This window comes from Salvelinus fontinalis, chromosome 42 (genome assembly GCF_029448725.1).
Source record: "Salvelinus fontinalis isolate EN_2023a chromosome 42, ASM2944872v1, whole genome shotgun sequence".
Lineage (NCBI taxonomy): Eukaryota > Metazoa > Chordata > Actinopteri > Salmoniformes > Salmonidae > Salvelinus > Salvelinus fontinalis.
The window spans coordinates 13,002,417-13,024,122 of NC_074706.1; the positions used below are offsets into that span (position 1 = coordinate 13,002,417).

Here is a 21,706-nt window from a genome sequence, read left to right on the forward strand (position 1 = left end):
CCGTCGCGGACCAGGATGTCTTGCTCCCAGACAGGCTAAACAACTTTTTTGCCCGCTTTGAGGACAATACAGTGCCACTGACACGGCCCCCTACCAAAACCTGCGGGCTCTCCTTCACTGCAGCCGAGGTGAGTAAAACATTTAAACGTGTTAACCCTCGCAAGGCTGCAGGCCCAGACGGCATTCCCAGCCGCGTCCTCAGAGCATGCGCAGACCAGCTGGCTGGTGTGTTTACGGACATATTCAATCAATCCTTATCCCAGTCTGCTGTTCCCACATGCTTCAAGAGGGCCACCATTGTTCCTGTTCCCAAGAAAGCTAAGGTAACTGAGCTAAACGACTACCGCCCCGTAGCACTCACTTCCGTCATCATGAAGTGCTTTGAGAGACTAGTCAAGGACCATATCACCTCCACCCTACCGGACACCCTAGACCCACTCCAATTTGCTTACCGACCCAATAGGTCCACAGACGACGCAATCGCAACCACACTGCACACTGCCCTAACCCATCTGGACAAGAGGAATACCCATGTGAGAATGCTGTTCATCGATTACAGCTCAGCATTTAACACCATAGTACCCTCCAAACTCGTCATCAAGCTCGAGACCCTGGGTCTCGACCCCGCCCTGTGCAACTGGGTCCTGGACTTCCTGACGGGCCGCCCCCAGGTGGTGAGGGTAGGTAACAACATCTCCACCCCGCTGATCCTCAACACTGGGGCCCCACAAGGGTGCGTTCTGAGCCCTCTCCTGTACTCCCTGTTCACCCACGACTGCGTGGCCATGCACGCCTCCAACTCAATCATCAAGTTTGCGGATGACACTACAGTGGTAGGCTTGATTACCAACAACGACGAGACGGCCTACAGGGAGGAGGTGAGGGCCCTCGGAGTGTGGTGTCAGGAAAATAACCTCACACTCAACGTCAACAAAACAAAGGAGATGATTGTGGACTTCAGGAAACAGCAGAGGGAGCACCCCCCTATCCACATCGACGGGTCAGTAGTGGAGAAGGTGGAAAGTTTTAAGTTCCTCGGTGTACACATCACGGACAAACTGAATTGGTCCACCCACACAGACAGCGTCGTGAAGAAGGCGCAGCAGCGCCTCTTCAACCTCAGGAGGCTGAAGAAATTCGGCTTGTCACCAAAAGCACTCACAAACTTCTACAGATGCACAATCGAGAGCATCCTGTCGGGCTGTATCACCGCCTGGTACGGCAACTGCTCCGCCCACAACCGTAAGGCTCTCCAGAGGGTAGTGAGGTCTGCAGAACGCATCACCGGGGGCAAACTACCTGCCCTCCAGGACACCTACACCACCCGATGTCACAGGAAGGCCATAAAGATCATCAAGGACAACAACCACCCAAGCCACTGCCTGTTCACCCCGCTATCATCCAGAAGGCGAGGTCAGTACAGGTGCATCAAAGCAGGGACCGAGAGACTGAAAAACAGCTTCTATCTCAAGGCCATCAGACTGTTAAACAGCCACCACTAACATTTAGCGGCCGCTGCCAACATACTGACTCAACTCCAGCCACTTTAAAAATGGGAATTGATGGAAATTATGTAAAAATGTACCACTAGCCACTTTAAACAATGCCACTTAATATAATGTTTACATACCCTACATTACCCATCTCATATGTATATACTGTACTCTATATCATCTACTGCATCTTGCCATCTTTATGTAATACATGTACCACTAGCCACTTTAAACTATGCCACTTTATGTTTACATACCCTACAGTACTCATCTCATATGTATATACCGTACTCTATACCATCTACTGCATCTTGCCTATGCCGTTCTGTACCACCACTCATTCATATATCTTTATGTACATATTCTTTATCCCTTTACACTTGTGTGTGTATAAGGTAGTAGTTGTGGAATTGTAGGTTAGATTACTTGTTGGTTATTACTGCATTGTCGGAACTAGAAGCACAAGCATTTCGCTACACTCGCATTAACATCTGCTAACCATGTGTATGTGACTAATAAAATTTGATTTGATTTGATTTGATTTGGCACTCCAAATTGAGCTCAGGTGCATCCAATTTCATTTTATCATCCTTGAGATGTCACTACAACATGATTGGAGTCCACCTGTGGCCAATTCAATTGTTTGGAAATGATTTAGAAAGAAACACACCTGTCTATAATAGATCGCACAGTTGACAGTAGCCTTGTATACCATATAGCTGGGTATTTGGAAATGGCCACAGGATGGTTTTTCAATACCGTTAACTAGTTCTTTCAAGTTTTTTTATTCATTTGCATATTTGTAGCTTCTTTTTATGTAAATACCTGCAGTCAACTTGTGCAATATGTTAGATCGCATTTTCCATTTCACCTGTCACATAATCTTTTATTATGAAGCTTTCCGGTAGTCCTCAGTCACGTGGTGTTTGTTTACAAGCACACAATGACGAGAGACCGGTGCCTTGTGAGTCACTCACAGTTGTGCAGCACGCGCCAGGTCATCTAGTTACAGTTTGGAATTCGCAACTAAATGTTTGCCAGCTAGATATCGTATATAAAATGTTCGCTATGCACTCATTAGCATTTAGTTAGCATTCTCTATGGGATTTTACATGTACTTGTTAGCATTGCTAACCTTTGGGTTTACAAATAGCACCCTTGTGTTCAGTGCCGGTATTACTGAATATCCAGGCATGGCACAAGGTTGGTATGACAATCTGGATATCACCCAAGCCTAGTTGACAGTGCATGCCAGAGCAGAAACTATACAATGAAGTCCAAGATCGTAGATCTCCGAGAGAATTGTCATCAGACCACAGAATCTTTTGCCTTCTTTTCAGTATTTCACGTGACTTTTTGCAAACTCGAGGCATGCTGTCATGTGCCGTTTTCTCAGGAGTGGCTTCCGTCTGGCCACTCTTCCAGAAAGCCTAGATTAGTGAAGTGCTGTAAAGACCTTCTGGCATATTCTCCCATCTCAGCCAAGGAACTCTGTAGTTCATTCGGGTTCTTGGTCACCAAGGACTTTCTTGCCCGGTTGCTCACACGGCCAGCTGTAGGCAGAGTCTGGGTAGTTCCATATTTTTTCAGTTTCCCAATGATGGAGACCACACTCTAGAAATTATTTTCTGTCCTTCTCCAGATATATACGCCTAATGACAAAAAGGGAGCTGTTTGGCCTGGGTGCAAAGCGCTACGTCTGGAGAAAACCAGGCACAGCTCATCACTCGTCTCACCATCCCGTCCGTGAATCATGGTGGTAGCAGCATCATGCTAAGGGGATGCTTTTCAGCGGCAGGGAATGGGAGACTGATAAGGATAGAGGGGACAATGAATGGAGCCAAATACAGGCAAATCCTGAATGAGAACCTGCTTCAGAGTGCAAATGACCTTGGACTGGGGCGAAGATTTACGTTCCAACAGGACAATGACCCCAAGCATACAGCTAAAGCAACGCTGGAATGGCTTCAGAACAAGAATGTGAAAGTCCTTCAGTGACACAGCCAAAGCCCAGATTTGAATCACATTGAAAATCTGGGGAAAGACTTGAAGATTGCTGTTCACCTCCATTCCCCATCTTCAAAAAATCTGCAAGGAAGAATGGGAGAAAATCCCAGAATCCAGATATGTAAAGCTGATACAGACATACCCAAGACGACTCAAAGCTGTAATCAAATAGAATTGTATTATTCACATGCGCCGAATACAACAGGTGTAGACCTTACGGTGAAATGCTTTCTTACGAGCCCTTAACCTACAATGCAGTTTAAAAAAATATCGATAAGAATAAGAAATAAATGTAACAAGTAATTGAAGAGCAGCAGTAAAATAACAATAGCAAGACTATATACAAGGAGGTACCGGTACAGAGTCGTCAATGTGCGGGGGCACCGGTTAGTTGAGGTAATATGTACATGTAGGTAGAGTTATTAAAGTAACTATGCATAGATGATAACAACAGAGAGTAGCAGAGGTGTAAAGGGGGGGGGGGGGGTGCAAATAGTCTGGGTAGCCATTTGATTAGGTGTTCAGGAGTCTTATAGCTTGGAGGTAGAAGCTGTTAAGAAGCCTCTTGGACCTAGACTTGGTGCTCCGGTACCGCTTGCTGTGCGGTAGCAGAGAGAACAGTCTATGACTAGGGTGGCTGGAGTCTTTGACAATTTCTAGGGCCTTCCTCTGACACCGCCTGGTATAAAGGTCCTGGATGGCAGGGCACTTGCCATACCAGGCAGTGATGCAACCAGTCAGGATGCTATCGATGGTGCAGCTGATCTTGGTCCTGTATTGAAGCTTTGCCTGAATGATGGTTCGTCAGAGGGCATAGCGGGGTTAGAATCCTGCTCCTTGAAAGCGCAAGCTCTAGTCTTTAGCTCAGTGCGGATGTTGCCTGTAATCCATGGCTTCTGGTTGGGGTATGTACGTACAGTCACTGTGGGGACGACGTCATCGATGCACTTATTGATGAAGCCAATGACTGATGTGGTGTACTCCTCAATGCCATCAGAAGAATCCCAGAACATGTTCCAGTCTGTGCTAGCAAAACAGTCCTGTAGCTTAGCATCTGCTTCATCTGACCACTTTTTAATTGATCTTGTCACTGGTGCTTCCTGCTTAAATTTTTGCTTGTAAGCAGGAATCAGGAGGATATTATTATTGTCAGGTTTGCTAAATGGAGTGCGAGGGAAAGCTTTGTACGCGTCTCTGTGTGTGGAGTAAAGGTGCTCCAGAGTATTTTTCCCTCTGGTTGCACATTTAACAAGCTGATAGAAATTTGGTCAAATGGATCTAAGTTTCCCTGCGTTAAAGTTCCCGGCTACTAAGAGCGCTACCTCTGGGTGAGCGTTTTCTTGTTTGCTTATGGTGGAATACAGCTCCTTCAATGCTGTCTTAGTGCCAGCCTCAGTCTGTGGTGGTATATAATCAGCTACAAAAAATACAGATGAAAACTCTCTAGGTAGATAGTGGGGTCTACAGCTTATCATGAGATACTCTACTGAACAATAGCTCGAGACTTCCTTAGATATCGTGCACCAGCTGTTATTTACAAAAATACACAGTCCACCACCCCTTGTCTTAACAGATGCTGCTGTTCTATCCTGCCGGTACAGCGTATAACCAGTATGTTGATAGTGTTGTCGTTCAGCCACGACTCCGTGAAGCATAAGTTTTGAATGTCCTGTTGGTAGTTTAATCTTCTGCGTAGGTCATCGATTTTATTCTCCAAAGATTGCACGTTTGCTAGCAGAATGGAAGGAAGTGAGGGTTTATTCAATCGCCTACAAATTCTCAGAAGGCTGCCTGCCCTCTGGCCCTTTTTCTCTGCCTCCTCTTCACGCAAATCACGGCGATCTGGGCCTGTTCCCGAGAAAGCAGTATATAATTTGCGTCGGGCTCGTCAGACTCGTTAAAGGGGAAAAAAGGATTCTGGTGGTGAGTAATCTCAGTCCTAATGTCCAGAAGTTATTTTCGGTCATAAAAGACGGTAGCGGCAACATTGTGTACAAAATAAGTAAAAAATAAGTTACAAACAACGCAAATAAACGAACAAAAACACAATCGGTTGGGAACACGTAGAATGTCAGCCTTCTTCTCCATTTTACATTTTAATTGCCGCCAACGGTGCGTATACGAAGTATTGACTCATGGGTGTGAATACTTATGTAAAAGAGATTTCTGTATTTCATTTTCAATACATTTGCAAAGATCTCTATAAACAAAAACATATATTTAATACATTTTGGCTGTAACACAATATGTAGTAAGTCAAGAGGTATGAATACTTTCTGAAGGCACATTATATATTTATGCCACTCTAGATATGTATTTAGCTGCTATCACTATGAAAAATACAACTGTCCTGTATTAGCTGGAACGTAACTGCTATCTACTGAGAGGAACCTCCTACTTTAAAATCCAATGTTATGACTGTGTTCAGCAGGGTCTCTGCCAGGTCAGGGTAGAAGATGCTCCAGTCATATTAGCCTACAGGTCCTGGGGAATCACACAGTGAACACTTTCCCTGGCTTCCACAGCACACACAGGTAAGACCATACAGATACTCTGCTCAAATGGAGCTTTCAATTGTATTTTCTGCCCTCAAGGTGTGTTAGACAACTTGTATGTTCTGTTTTCAGTTTGTATTTACAAAGTATCAAATCCAGATAACAAAAAATCACTAGAAAATGTAGTGAATGTGTGTTATGTTATCAACACAATTTAAGAGACAGAGTGCCTCTCACTCCTATAGACCACATGTCAATGGTTGTCCCTCCCCTCGCTAGGGGGTTGGAGCTGTCTAGTCTCTTCCAGGTGAGACAGAGGCAGAAAGGGGCAGACCACGTGGACCTGTGGCTGACCAACACCCTCCACTTCCCCCTCACCGTCCAGGATGCCATCCTCTCCCCGGAGTCCCAGGGCTTACTCAAGGTAGGGGGGGTGGTATTTTTTTGTAGCTGCGCTGAGCATCTCAGAAGATAGCTATATCATACAAATGTGGTTCCATGAATTCCGTTGAGATTTCTATGAAGTCGACCAGAAGGTCAACTCAATAGAAGTTCAGCCCGAAAGCTATGTGCAAAAGAAGTTGCCTTTGTTTTTTTTTAATACAGATTGGTACAGGCACACAACTCAGCCTCTCAACATTTCACAGGCCTGGTTTCTCAGGTTGAAATCAGTCTCTAGTTAAAATATGAGAGAATGAGATCTGCGTAGTTACAGTTGAATGTCCTAATATCGGTATGTCCGTGCTGACCGTCTGTCCCCCGTGCGTCAAGGTGGTCAACTTCAGCGGGGCGGTGTCAGTGCCCCAGGGTGGCTGCTGGCGGCTCCTCTCCCTGCAGCTCCTCAACAGGAGCCTGCCCCTAAACCTACTCTCCACCCTCTCCCTGACCACTGATTTGTGTCTGACCCTGAAACTACCCCTCCACTTTCACTCCACCCTGGCCAAGGTAATACTACCAATGACGCCAGTTTGCATACACATAATGTACACTCCACCCTGGCCAAGGTAATACTCCAAATGACTGTGCATACACACTCCTCCATACTCTCGATAGACCAGCATTTCTTAAGAAAGGAGTGAACGTTTTTGCCCTAGCACTATATGCCTGATTCCATTAATCAAAGGATTGATGATGAGTTCATTCGTGTAATCAGGTGGGTAGTGCTAGGCCAAAAACGAAGATGTGCACCACTTTGGGACTCCAGGATCAGGGCCTGTGTCCACAAAGATTAGGATCTAGGATCAGTTTTGCCTTTTGGGTCATAATGAACAAGATTATATGGACAGATCCTAGATCAGCACTCATACTCTGAGATGCCTTGTGGATACAGGCCCCGGACTGAGAATCACTGCCATAGACAACTGTCTATTGCATACTACTACAGTCCCGAATGACCACACTTTACATTATTACTGTACATTGTTCTGATCTATATACTAATGTTTAACATCTGCTCACTCACACCTTTGTTCTGATATACTACAGTACAGTGTGTGTGTATATATATGTGTATACAGTGCATTCGGAAAGTATTCAGACCTCTTCACTTTTTCCAAATGTTGTTAAATTACAGCCTTATTCAAAAATGTAGATGTTTCTACAACTTGATTGGAGTCCACCTGTGGTAAATTAAATTCATTGGACATGATTTGGATAGGCACACACTTGTCTATATAAGGTCCCACAGTTGAAAGTGCATGTCAAAGCAAAAACCTAGCCATGGGGTCGAAGGAATTTTCTGTAGAGCTCCGAGACAGGATTGTGTCGAGACACATATCTGGGGAAGGGTACCAAAAAGTCCCCAAGAACACAGTGGCCTCCATCATTCTTAAATTGAAGAAGTTTGGAACCAACAAGACTCTTCCTAGAGCTGGCCGCCCGGCCAAACTGAGCAATCGGGGGCGAAGGGCCTTGGTCAGGGAGGTGACCAAGAACCCGATAGTCACTCTGACAGAGCTCCAGTTCCTCTGAAGATGGGAGAATCTTCCAGAAGGACAACCATCTCTGCAGTACTCTACCAATCAGGCCTTTATGGCAGAGTGGCCAGATTGAAGCCACTCCGCTTGGAGTTTGCAAAAAGACACCTAAATGATTCTCAGACCATGAGAATCAAGATTCTCTGGTCTGATGAAACCAAGATTGAACTCTTTGGCCTGAATGCCAAGCGTCACGTCTGGAGGAAACCTGGCACCATTTACATTTACATTTAAGTCATTTAGCTGACGCTCTTATCCAGAGCGACTTACAAATTGGAAAGTTCATACATATTCATCCTGGTCCCCCCGTGGGGAATGAACCCACAACCCTGGCGTTGCAAGCGCCATGCTCTACCAACTGAGCCACACGGGACCACGGTGAAGCATGGTGGTGGCAGCATCATGCTGTGGGTATGTTTTTCAGCGACAGGGACTGGGAGAGACTAGTCAGGATCGAGGGGAAGATGAACGGAACAAAGTACAGAGTTCCTTGATGAAAACCTTCCAACAGGTTCACCTTCCAACAGGACAACGACCCTAAGCACACAGCCGAGACGACGCAGGATAATCTTCGGGACAAGTCTCTGAATGTCCTTGAGTGGCCCAGCCAGAGCCCGGTCTTGAACCCGATCGAACATCTTTGACCTGAAAATAGCTGTGCAGGGACGCTTCCCATCCAACCGGACAGAGCTTTAGAGGATCTGCAGAGAAGAATGGGAGTAACTCCCCAAATTCAGGTGTGACCAAGCTTGTAGCGTCATACCCAAGAAGATTCAAGGCTGTAATCGCTGCCTAAGGTGCTTCAACAAAGTACTGAGTAAAGGGTCTGAATACTTATGTAAATGTGATATTTCATTTTTAAAACAATTATACGTTTGCAAAAATGTCTAAAAACCTGTTTTTGCTTTATTATTCAGTATTATGTGTAGTTTGAGGGGGAAAAAATGATTTAATCAATTTAAGAATAAGATTGTATCGTAACAAAATGTGGAAGAAGTCAAGCGGTCTGAATACTTTCCGAATACAGTGTGTGTGTGTGTCTTTATCTATCTGTCTTTATGTATCTATCGAGATACATAGATATACACTCTTCCCTTCCATTCACTTTCATTAGTATACTCTTCCTGCACATCCACTCCACTCTGTAGAGGGAATCTCTCTTTTCAAGCTGACAGTCAAACGGAATAATATTGATATGGCATTCGTCCAGCCAAAAATAACTGGGTGTGTGTTTGTGTGTTCCCTCTCCAGCAGGGTGATGTTGTGTTTGAAGCGGATGGGGAGTGTGGCCGACCATGTCCTCTCAGACTGTCAGAATCAGGTGAGACGTGTGCACTCGCTTGTGGCGTGCATGCATGAGTCATTGGTCTCTGCTGTGTTTGACTGATATGTGTGCGGGTTGTGTTGTATGGGTGCTTCCAGGTCGTGTCCAGTGGCAGCGCTCTCTCCTCCCAGACTCCTCCTCCTGGATGCTGGACAGCAGACTGGCCTCGGAGCTCTGCGCTCGCTGGCAAATCCGCAAAGACCAGCTGCCCTGCAGGTGAGACACACGATTGTTCACTTCACTCCTTTACTCTATGTCTAGTCACTCCTACACATACACACACGTATGAGGGCGGGTGGGCCACACACACACACCACTTTTCACTTCACTCAGTCACTTATACATTATCTAGACACTATAACACGTATCACTTATAATGACGTTGGGCCACACACACACACACAATACACTTACAGGTCCTATTTTCTTCTGTTTGCTGAAGGTGGCCCAGACTACCAGCGGAGACCTCGTCCCCTCTAGACTTTGGTGCTGTCCCTGTCAATGAAAGCAAGGTAACAAAACATGTTTTTATCACACACTAATAGTTGAATAGCTCTGTGGTACATAAAGTCACCATTTCACCTGCAGCAGTTTGAGTATTTCTGATATTTGTAATAAAATTTAAAAAATTTACTCTACAATCTGCACTTTTAACATTAGTATGCTTTTCCATTACGCTGTTTGTGTAATGCAATGTCTTGTTATGTTATGTGTCAGCTGTGAGCCATGGAAACCAAATGTCAATGTACAATACATCTTTTGAACTTTGAACTTTTCCCCCAGGTTAAGCTGCTGACTCTGAAAAACCCCTCCTCCTCTGTGGTCTGTGTGGAGATCAGAGCCCTCTCCCTGTACCCGGCCCCCCTGGAAGCCCTTGACCTCCTCACCAAATGGTACGAACCCAAGAACACCTTCCCTCACCATTAGTTGCACAGAAGATGCACTCCCTTGGGTGCGTTTCAATAGTTTATAGTGGCTTCCTGTCCTTGTCTCCTTTCATTCATCTGCACTGAAGTGAAACAACTGGACCATATTACTTTCACCCATCCTATGTTTTGAGATCCGTGCAGATGAAAGGAATGGAAAGTCACTTCAGACTATTGTAACAAATTCCTTCGCATTAGTTTCCCACTCCTTAAAGGGACAGTTCACGCAAACGTTAGTTGATTTTAGACAGAACTGCCCCTTTAACATTGCAGTTTCGTACCAGTTAGCTCTGAGCGTCCCTTGTAGGTGTTATTGATGAGGCGTCTCACTGTTTGGCCACTTACTCTCCCCTGTTTCTCCAGGTTCAACATCAGCCCCCTCTCTGTCAATATCAGCACTAAGGAGTTCACTCTGCTGCCTGCAGAGCACAAGGTAAGGATGTTGTGTATTCTGGGAAATGTAGTTTGTTGTCTGTTCCACTGTCTGACTATGGAACTAGGGCTGCTGTAATGTATTAGGTGTAGGGTAGGAATGGGAGTCCATACAGTAGAGTATAGCAATATTATTTTTGCTGATTTTATATATAAATTGCTAGGTACTATGGTTCTTCCTTTAAAAGTTGCATCATACTGCAGCACACCTTGCTGGCTGCTGCAGAATTCTATGGCACGTTATTGCCATTAATGCTAGTTAGTGCTAGTTTGACCATCAGGGGGCATCTTTGAGAAGCGTTTGACAGTTTTTGATATGGGCTGTACTAGAGAACCTTTTTTTTGTAAGAACAAAGTATATTGGATTGATTTGAAGAAACTTAGCTTAATTAATTTGATTAATATTATGGTGTTTCTATTTCAAGAAAATGAAACCCTCAGGGTTTCCGTTAGGAAAATATGGCGCTGTACAACGTGGTTTTACCCGTGGTTGTGGAGCTGGGGGGGAAGTGCAACTAAAATGTAGCTGAGATGTACTGTACAGTAGTTGAAATAAACATCTGCATTTTGAAAGTCTTCTTTATTGTTATTTTATTAACGAAAGCATAAAGATGTTGATGAACAGATACTGTGTAAAACTTTATAGTACTTAAGTTGGGGGGGTTTTCACACCTACAGTAGCCGGGCTATTAAACTAATCGTTAGATAACAAATCGACTCTCGGAAATAATTAACACGCGTTACTGTCTGTGTGTTTCGATCCTCTCGCTCTCTCTCACACGCACTTGCTGTCTTGACCTCTGAATACTCGGCTATGAAAAGCCAACTGACATCTACTCCTAAGGTGCTGACCGGTTGCACCCTCTATAACCACTGTTTATATTATTTCCAGTAGGGATGGACAGCTGGAGGCATTTTGTTTTTCACAAGCGTAGCAGGCTGTGAATTCTGCAAACAAGCCAACCTAACTAAGAAATACATTTAGCTGGTTGCCATGGTGAATAATCCAATAATAATTGGTTGGACACATAAAAGGAAACATCAAAGAGTTTACCGGAATCTCTAAAGGAAAATACTGGCAGATCAATACAGGTCAATAAATTACAGTAGTAGATCAAATTAAATTTAGAGGATTCTAAATTAATATCTAAGGGGCTTTTATACAATTATAATGCAGGGTTAATAATAAATGAATATATTTGTAGGGGTTTATGCATTTTTTGGTTGGGGCAAATCTGGTTTTAGAGTACTTAAGCATCGAATACATTGCAAGTTTGACCATTTTGGCCTTTAGGCTAAACTTTACAATAGGACTCAACTCTGACTGACCGCAACATCTACAGTGGTACAAATATATTATTGAATTCGATTTTTTAAATGCTTATTAAGTAGTCTTGCTTGTCTCAGAGCAGAGCGAAACGGTGCTGAAATAGTTGACCACACGCGGGTAGGCTATTGCTTCAAATCCTGTTGTAACAATTGGATGACTTTGGGTGTTTCAGTAAGCAACAATTGTTTGCCTTCATTAGCCGACTTTATTCTTAAAAGAACTCCAGCACAGAGAAGAAGAGAAAGGAGCCTTAAATAATTTAACAATAAAGTGATTGAATTCACAAATGCATTTGACTGTATTTAATATTGGCCATCAACCAAAAACACACCGTGGTAGATATATGTTATTGAATTCGATAAAAAATGCATATGTTTATTAGTCTACTGTGCAGTCTGACAAGTAAACATGGGAAAGTGCCTAATTCCTTACATAAGGGAGAGCAGGCCATGTCCAGACTTTCTTGTGACCTCAAGTACTCTGTCTTTAATGCTTTTTCGGGTTGCATCAGTCATGGACAGAAACTTCTGAGACACACTATTAATGAATAAAAACACAGCATCTTGTTTACATAGTCTATTGTAACCACAATGTCACAAATCATTTGTGTCTGCCTTTCCAATTACTTTTAGAGTTTGGGATTTACAAATGTACGCTTTTCATGTCATTTTTTGTTAGGGCAAATATGGTCTGTTATATAATTAAGACTTTTATATAATTATAATGCAGGGTTAATAATAATAAATGCTTTATTATCCAAATGTTTAAATTGCGTATGGGTGACGGAGAGAAACAAAATGGTGCGCCTTGGGACCCAAAAGCATAGTCAGTGCTCTAACTTTGTTTGAGGTCATGAGGCTGACAGTCAAAACATTTCTTTATTAAAGACTATCAGAAAAAATGTTGGTACTTATTTATTTTGATCCAAAGCCATGAATGAGGGAGTCACTCAGCTTTATGTAGGTGCCGAGGCTATATGACTGCGCCATCAACTTGATTATTTAGCAGACATCGCTTGCTGCTTATATTCAATCATCACATATATCTTAAGAATATCATGGAATATAATTGAACATTTTAATTTCTCTTAGAATAAAGAGCTCCAGACCACTGCTGGGGGGGGGGGGGGGGGGGGGGGGTAGAACACTGATTATGCTTTTGGGTCCCAAGGCCTAATGTGTCTCTACCTGAATGAATGGGTGATGTAAACCAAATAGACACTGATAATTGTGTACGACTTCAAAATGCAATTTCAATGAACTGAATGATGAGGATGAAGAAGGTGAATGAATTTAGAATAAGAGTGTAAGAATTGCAATTCCTCTGTCTTGCACACACACCCGAAAAAATACACATATTTTTTGGGTTCTATTTGGTCAGAAGAAGCTGTAACTGGACTGTAGCATATTACTTACTAAAACTGTTGTTACACTAAGGTTTTTATTCTAAGAGAAATGAAAATGTTCAATTATATTCCATGGTATTCTGAAGATATCATGGCGGCTTCTATCTTCAATATGCTTTATTATCCCAATGTTTAAAATGCGTGTGGGGGACCTCATGCAACCGCAAAATGTCTGATAAAGCCTATCCTGTACAGTATTTCTTCATCAACATCTTTATGCTTTCGTTAATAAAATAATGATAAACATTGCATTTTGAAAGAGTATTTTTATTTCGTTATGGATCCATAACGAATTACTATGGGAATAAATATCAGCTAAATAGTTGGGAAGAGATTTTCGATGTACCATTCCATGGCACATGGTTTATGAATTGACACGCAATTTTCCGTTCCTCCTGAAAGCCCTAATCTGCTCACTTAAATTAATAGAGATCCTGGTCGTGGTGCTATTAGCAGGACAATAGACACTTCAACCTTTACAAAAGGATAGCTTGGCTAGGTGTAAATATTTTTTTTCTTAAGTTGTAAATTTATTTTATTTATTTATTTATTTAAAAAATTAAAATTAAAAAAAACTTTTTCTCCCCAATTTCGTGGTATCCAATTGGTAGTTACAGTCTTATCTCATCGCTGCAACTCCCGTACAGTCCGCAACTGGCTGCCAGTCCTCAACTGGCAGCTTCATTAAATAGTACCCGCAAAACACCAGTCTCAACGTCAACAGTGAAGAGGCGACTCCGGAATGCTGGCCTTCTCGGCAGAGTTGCAAAGAAAAAGCCGTATCTCAGACTGGCCAATAGAATAAAAGATTAAGATGGGCAAAACTGGACAGAGGGAATCTGCCTAGAAGGCCAGCATCCCGGAGTCGCCTCTTCACTCTTACTATTTAATGAAGCTGTCAGTTGAGGACTTGTGAGGCGTCTGTTTTTCAAACTAGACACTATTATGTACTTGTCCTCTTGCTCAGTTGTGCACCAGGGCCTCTGGGTGCAACCGGTCAGCACCTTAGGGGTAAATGCCAGTTGTCTTTTCATAGTTGAGCATTCAGAGGTCAAGACAGCGTGTGTGTATGAGAGAGAGAGATTCGAAACACACACAGTAACACGTGGAATATAGCATTAAGACTGTGCATTTAATTATTTAGATTTTTTTTACCTTTATTTAACCAGGAAATATGCAGATCACCTCCTATTACCCTTCTCAGAGTTTTAAGAATTGTGTGTGTTCAATTATTTGTGGCATTTAAAGCATATTGAAGATAGAAGCAATAGGATTTGAAGCAATAGCCTACTCGCGTGTAGTCAACTATTTCAGCACCGTTTCGCACTGCTATGAAACAACATGGGGACTGGTCTTGATACATCAATGAGATTTTGTTTTCCACTGAATCTCCGTTTGGGTATTGGTTAGACTACAATTAGGGTGTGGAAATATTAGGATTATTTTGCTCTTGGTACTGTAGCCTACTCCAGACTGGAGGAACTCTGGAGCTCTTTCAGAGTGACCATCGGGCCCTTCTCCCCCGATTGCTCAGTTTGGCCGGGCGGACAGCTCTAGGAAGGATCTTGGTGGTTCCATACTTCCATTTAAGAGTGATGGAGGCCACCTTCAATGCTGTATCATTTTTGGTACCCTTCCCCAGATCTGTGCCTCAACACAATCCTGTCTTGGAGCTCTACGGACAATTCCTTCAACCTCATTGCTTGGTTTTTGCTCTGACATGCACTGTCAACTGTGGGACCTTATATAGACAGGTGTGTGCCTTTCCAAATCATGTCCAATCAATTGAATTTACCACAGGTGGACTCCAATCAAGTTGTAGAAACATCTCAAGGGATGATCAATGGAAACTTATGTAAAAATAAAACATATTTGAAAAATGTTCTAAAAACCTGTTTTTGCTTTGTCATTATGGGTTATTGTGTGTAGTTTGATGAGAAAAATAATTTGATCAATTTTAGAATACGGCTGTGACGTAACAAAATGTGGAAAAGGGGAAGGGGTCTGAATTCTTTCCAAATGCACTGTACAGTATTGTGTATCCCGATAATATCGTATCGTGAGGTCCCTGGCAATTTCAAGCCCTCCTGTAGGGTGATGTTGCCCCTAGATGCTGATCTTGGGTCAGTTTCGCATTTCCTCCATTAATGGTTAAGGTTAGGATTGATGGAGGGGAAGCTGATCCTAGATTTGTACCTAGGGGAAACTTCACCCCATAGCATTGGATTACAATGAAATGACAGGACATGTTTGCTCCTCCCAAGTGTGGTATTTCATTGACCTATGGTGGATCGCTAGCTAAGTCAAAAGCCTTGCAGCAAACATTGAGCGGACATTCGCTGTCTTTTTATTGCATTATTCTTTGGTCCTTATTGCATTTTGATAAATGTGTTTAAGTAATTCCTTTCTTTTGACACTCCAGCTCAGATTTTTTTAATCCACTCCTAGGGAATCCAGGTTAGTCCTGGGCTAGCATAAATATGTGATCCTCCTGGGGGTCCCTCCCCCCCCCCAGGAATGGATTGAGAAACACTGCTCTAGTTATGGGAAACCAATGCAGTCTTTAATCATTGGCCTCTCACCTGGTGTCCCAGGTCTGAATCGGTTCATGATTAGTAGAGAATGAAAGCCAGGGGCCGTATGTATCAAGCGTCTCAGGCCTTTTAGATCAAAATTAATAAGGTTTTATGGACAGGCAAGACCTGATCCTAGATCAGCACTCTTGAAATGCCTGATACAGACAAACCCAGAAGTGTTTCAGCTGTCCAGGAGACCGCAGTTGAATAATATTTGCTATATAAAGTATGCTATGCAGTGATATATGAACCATTTCCACTAACCCTCGCCCTCTGTGTTGTCTACAGGGGGGTGAGGGAGTCCTGCGTCTCCTCCTCCAGCCGTGGGAGAGCAGGGAGGTGGCCGTGGTGTTCACCCCCTCCGAACACAAACCCACCACCACCACCATCCTACTCCTCAGGTACACTATGATTGACACCTGTCTACATTATGACACGTTTAGAAATATTCTTCTGATATTCATATTTCATATGTACATACAAAGGCAAAATGGCCACATAAACAGTACGGTGAATAATTCCCACCAGTTGTTGCATACTGGTACCAGTAGTTGTAGTCTTTCGTGCATGCACGATTTTGATATGAGCACTGATATTACAGTAGTTATTGCAGTACTATGCGAACATAGATTTGTACGTGATATTTTTCCACGTTTGTGGTTGTTTTGGTCAATAATGTTGCCAGATTTGAGTATGGTGCCATGTGCCGTGTGTCAGTTTTGGTGAATCACAGCATTGGTGACCGTCTAGTCTCGAGTTGCCATTCTTTTCAAGTCTTCTCTGTCACTCTGCTGTTGGAGCGTGAGGAAGTGGAAGTCGGGGAGCTGAGTCTAGAGCCTGTCTGACTCTCTTTCTCTTTTTTCATTTCTCTGTCTCAGGAACAACCTGACAGTGTTTGACATGGTGACGGTGCGGGGCCATGGGTCCAAGGAGCTGTTGAGATTGGGGGGCAAGCTGCCGGGCCCCGGGGCCTCATTACGCTTCAATGTCCCTCAGTCCACCCTCATGGAATGCCGAGACGGTGAGCCAACCACTCGGTTAATTTTATATTTGTAATTTATCCACCTTTCTCTCATTGAGATAAAACCTATTTTGTGCTCCTAGTGGCAATCATAACAATCAGTGTGTTACTCCACAAAAAAATCAATGATAGGGTTTGATTATATTTAATTTGAGTGCAGTATATGTAGGGCTGGGCGATATGGACAAAATATCATATCACGGTATAAAAAAAAAGGATGGTATTTTATATTTTTGAATACTAAAAGTTCTACATTTGCTTTATGAGTAATATGTGACCCTAGGCTGGCAACACAAACATTCTAAGTGATTCCAATGGGTCTTTCTCCATTATGATTTGTTTTATACTCTTCAATTCAACCAAACACTTTCATAAATTTCTGTGTTTCCTGCACTTATTTGAGATCATTTCCACACTGCCATATAGGGCTGCACGATATGGACAAACAATCTAGGCCTTATTTTTAACCAAATGTTGCAATTGTGATTTGACTTGTGTTTTAGAGCACAACACTTGAGTGAACTAATGATTATTCTAATTCTATAGTTAGAATATAATAGTGGGCACTTTGAATACAGTGTTGTTATTGTGACAGGGTAGGAACCAAAGTGTTGATAAGTGTTTTCTAGGGGACCCTATAATCTTTGGCTACAGTTAATGTTTTCTCTTAGCTACTTCATGTATCTAACATATTCATGCTTTGCGTATTCCTCTTTGATTTAGAAGAGACTGTTGCACAAATAACATGCTGATTTAGATCAACGCCATCACTGGTATGTTGGTATGCTAGCCAGCTAACTAGCGATTAGCATTAGCGGCTAACAAGATTTAGGCCCAATTTGCTAAGAAAAGACAAACTAGCTGTTTGCAGACGTAAGAAACACAAACTAAGTGTAATTGTAGAACGCTAGTGGATTTACAGTAAGAAGCAAAGTGAAAACAGCATCGTTGTCGTCAACGCTGTTGCTGTGCTGCATGCAGACTAAACGCAAGTGTCTCGTGGTCGAGGAACAACAAATGCGCTCCATGAGGGAAAGGGAGAGGGCCTAGGTGTGGAATACCGGTATATCGTAAAACACTGTATACCGCCCACCCTTAAGTGTATGCACTGTATGTAGCTAGATCTTATTAGATGTTTATCAATATGTCAATGCATTACTAATACAATTCATTAGTCAAGGCAAATGACCATGCTTCGTAGTAATGAACAGGCAGGAAGCGGCGCAGGTCCTAATCCAGGCACTTGTCATCTCCCGTCTGGATTACTGCAACTCGCTGTTGGCTGGGCTCCCTGCCTGTGCCATTAAACCCCTACAACTCATCCAGAACGCCGCAGCCCGTCTGGTGTTCAACTTTCCCAAGTTCTCTCACGTCACCCCGCTCCTCCGCTCTCTCCACTGGCTTCCAGTTGAAGCTCGCATCCGCTACAAGACCATGGTGCTTGCCTACGGAGCTGTGAGGGGAACGGCACCTCCGTACCTTCAGGCTCTGATCAGGCCCTACACCCAAACAAGGGCACTGCGTTCATCCACCTCTGGCCTGCTCGCCTCCCTACCTCTGAGGAAGTACAGTTCCCGCTCAGCCCAGTCAAAACTGTTCGCTGCTCTGGCACCCCAATGGTGGAACAAACTCCCTCACGACGCCAGGTCAGCGGAGTCAATCACCACCTTCCGGAGACACCTGAAACCCCACCTCTTTAAGGAATACCTAGGATAGGATAAAGTAATCCTTCTAACCCCCCCCCCCCTTAAAAGAGTTAGATGCACTATTGTAAAGTGGTTGTTCCACTGGATATCATAAGGTGAATGCACCAATTTGTAAGTCGCTCTGGATAAGAGCGTCTGCTAAATGACTTAAATGTAAATGTAATGGAAAATTGAATGCAATACCTTTCAGGTTCATTGGTAGGATATCAAGTTTGGAATTCAAACTCAATTATAAGGCCCTTGAATTTGAAACTATGCTACTTAATCATTGTCTTACTATTAGTGGTGGTAGTTCTGCTGTACAACCTGTCATATCCTGTAATAAACTCCTTTTAATGGCACATTGCCGATTTCTTGTAATTAAACGGACAATAAACCGTGTCTTATCTGTGTGTTCTCCTACCTAGGCTAGTTAATCCTTGGTGGCACACCAAATGTCACCCTATTCCCTTTATAGTGACGTACTTGGTCAAAAGTAGGGACCCTGGTCAAAAGTAGTGCGTTATAAAAGGAATAAGGTGCCATTTGGGACTCAGCCCTTGTCTTGCTCTACTGTTCTGAAGAGTGTGTGGCTGGCTACTTTCATTTATTTCCTAAGTTCTTCATGCATCAAACAAAAAATGCTTCCTCCCATCTACCTCCCAGGCCTGCGCACCAACAAGCCTCTGTTTGCCATCCGGAAGAGCTTCAAGGTGGAGAACGCCGGGGAGCTGCCCCTTACGGTCACGTCCATGAACATCAACGGCTACAAGTGCCAGGGCTTCGGCTTCGAGGTGCTGCAGTGCAGGTCATTCAGCCTGGACCACAACTCCTCGTCCGAGATCACCATTGCGTAAGTCAAATGACGGAAGAATGGATGCAGATTGTTGTTGAACCTTTTTTTTATGTGAACATATTTTGTATTAACTCAGCAGTAGTGTACAGGTTACTTTCAAGTGAAGGGTACATAAAGTAATGAAAGAAAAATGGATGTATCATTGTATCAAGACGTTTGTATTGTTCAGTTGATCACACGAGACATATCAAGAAATTGTTTTTGGACATTTGTATCGCTCATTGACCTCTCATCTCCTTCTCTCCTTTTCCCCCCACTGTCTCAACTTCTATTTTCTCTATCTCCACTTCCCCCTCTTTCTTTTCCCCCTTCATCGCTCGCTCTCTCTCTTTCTCTCCTTCTCTTACTCCACCTTCTCCCTCCTCTTCTCTTACTACACTTTCTTCCTCCCCTTCTCTTACTCCACCTTCTCCCTCTCTCCTTCTCTCTCCTCCACCCTCTCTTTCTCCACCCCCTCTCTCCCTCCTCCAGGTTCACTCCGGACTTCACGTCGTCCTGGGTGATCCGGGACCTGACCCTGGTGACGTCGCGTGGCTCATTGTTCCCCTTCACCCTCAACGTGACGCTGCCCCACCACATGCTGCCCCTCTGTGCCCAAGTGGTGCCCGGCCCCAGCTGGGAGGAGACATTCTGGGTGGTCACCCTCATCTTCACCTGGTCAGTGCTGTTAAGTTCATGTTTTAAGTATCCCTATATTTATGCTATTACGGGGCTATCACTCAGTCAAGAGTGCGCCTGCGCAGGGAGTCTTGTTGTTGATGGACCTAGCCTGGAGTGGAATGGCTACCTTGTAGTGTGTTCATATAGTATAGTAAACTTTGTTAAACTGGAACCTTGTCGTTGTGTCATTTCGAGTTAACAAGTGCCACCCCGAGACGCATAGACCAGTACCAACTTAGTGCCAACTTTGGGTGAAGAAAAGCCAATGTCGTACACAGCGTCATGATTTTGTTGTTGTTGCATAAAACAGGTTTCAGGTTGAAAGACAATGGACTTTGACTCCCCAACCAGATTACCAGTGTCTACTTCTTTCTGTCAATTTGTTGGCACTGGTATCCCCAATGAATAACCAGTCGTATCCTCTCTCTCTCCTCTCAGCTTCTCCCTGGCCGGTGTTTGTCTGATGGCTTTCCACCAGGCCCAGTACATCCTGACTCAGTTTTCCAGCCCCACCACCCGGAGCATCCACAATTCTGCCCTGTCCCGGGACAACGGCCCCGTCAACAACATCACCCCCAACGGAGTCAAGTAAGTCTCTGGAATATATTTTACAAGAGACCCGTTTCCAATCAAATATGTGTACCTAAAATCAACAGTTTTACATGGTTAATTACCAATATAAAGCGTTATTAAAGTTAGATGTTTTGGTGGTACTTGATATGACACTCCAGTAAAAGTGTTCCATCAACCCTTTTGTAAAAGTAGCTGCATGTTATCTACATAAACCTGAACTAATTTTGTTCTTTAAATGAAGCTTATCACCCATTTGATTAGCTGGTGATAATGCACTGGTATGGGTTTACACATACACAATCTCTAACTGGTTGTTGTCCGTGTCCAGTAAAATGAAGGGCAGCTGCAAGACGTACGTGGACACCTGCCACAACTCCGACAAAGGAAAGGGGCGTGGCTCCCCGGCGGTGTCCAACGGTGCCACCCCCCGGCCACAGCCCTTCTCTTCTTCCTCCTCCAAGAAGGGTGCCTCCACCACCCCCTCCCAGCCACAGAAGAAACACAAGGTGTCTGTTTACTACGGCAAGTACAAAACCAGCTCCTCCGCCACAGCGGCGACGGCCGCCACGGCGACCGAGGAAGAGCGGGAACTAGACCTAATGCCCGACCTGGGAACCCTGGAACCTTACCTGAGCACGGACGCCTGCAACAACAACGAGCCCACGTTCCTCTGTCAAATCGACATTAAGAAAACGACACAGCACTTTAAGGAAGCTCCCCCACAGAGCGCCGCCCAGGGGGAGGACAGCAAGGGGCCGGCGGCGGTTATGTTTCCCGTGGAAACGCAGGCCGGCTTCCCCGACAATGTCACTGTGGGCCCGGGCCCCCGACCTGGACTCCTGCTGTGCAGCCCCGTGACAGAGAAAGGGTACGACCTCGGTACACATTTGCAGTTTGCAGAGAAGAGGGACACAACAGAGAAAAGGGACAACTCTGAGCTGGAGGTG

At 44.0% G+C, this 21,706-nt stretch overlaps 1 protein-coding gene across 1 annotated transcript in view; it reads left to right on the forward strand.

Annotated features, from left to right (window-relative positions):
- Positions 1–21,706, forward strand: part of LOC129841526 (transmembrane protein 131-like) — a 122,576-nt gene that overhangs the window by 84,516 nt on the left and 16,354 nt on the right. Inside the window, exons 12-25 of the mRNA XM_055909832.1 lie at positions 5,932–6,034; positions 6,275–6,419; positions 6,767–6,940; positions 9,223–9,292; positions 9,394–9,511; positions 9,738–9,807; positions 10,079–10,188; positions 10,585–10,654; positions 16,253–16,365; positions 16,843–16,985; positions 19,337–19,523; positions 19,998–20,183; positions 20,625–20,774; positions 21,088–21,703. Of these exons, the coding sequence (XP_055765807.1) occupies positions 5,932–6,034; positions 6,275–6,419; positions 6,767–6,940; positions 9,223–9,292; positions 9,394–9,511; positions 9,738–9,807; positions 10,079–10,188; positions 10,585–10,654; positions 16,253–16,365; positions 16,843–16,985; positions 19,337–19,523; positions 19,998–20,183; positions 20,625–20,774; positions 21,088–21,703 (2,255 nt within the window). The remainder of the gene's footprint in view (positions 1–5,931; positions 6,035–6,274; positions 6,420–6,766; positions 6,941–9,222; positions 9,293–9,393; positions 9,512–9,737; positions 9,808–10,078; positions 10,189–10,584; positions 10,655–16,252; positions 16,366–16,842; positions 16,986–19,336; positions 19,524–19,997; positions 20,184–20,624; positions 20,775–21,087; positions 21,704–21,706) is intronic.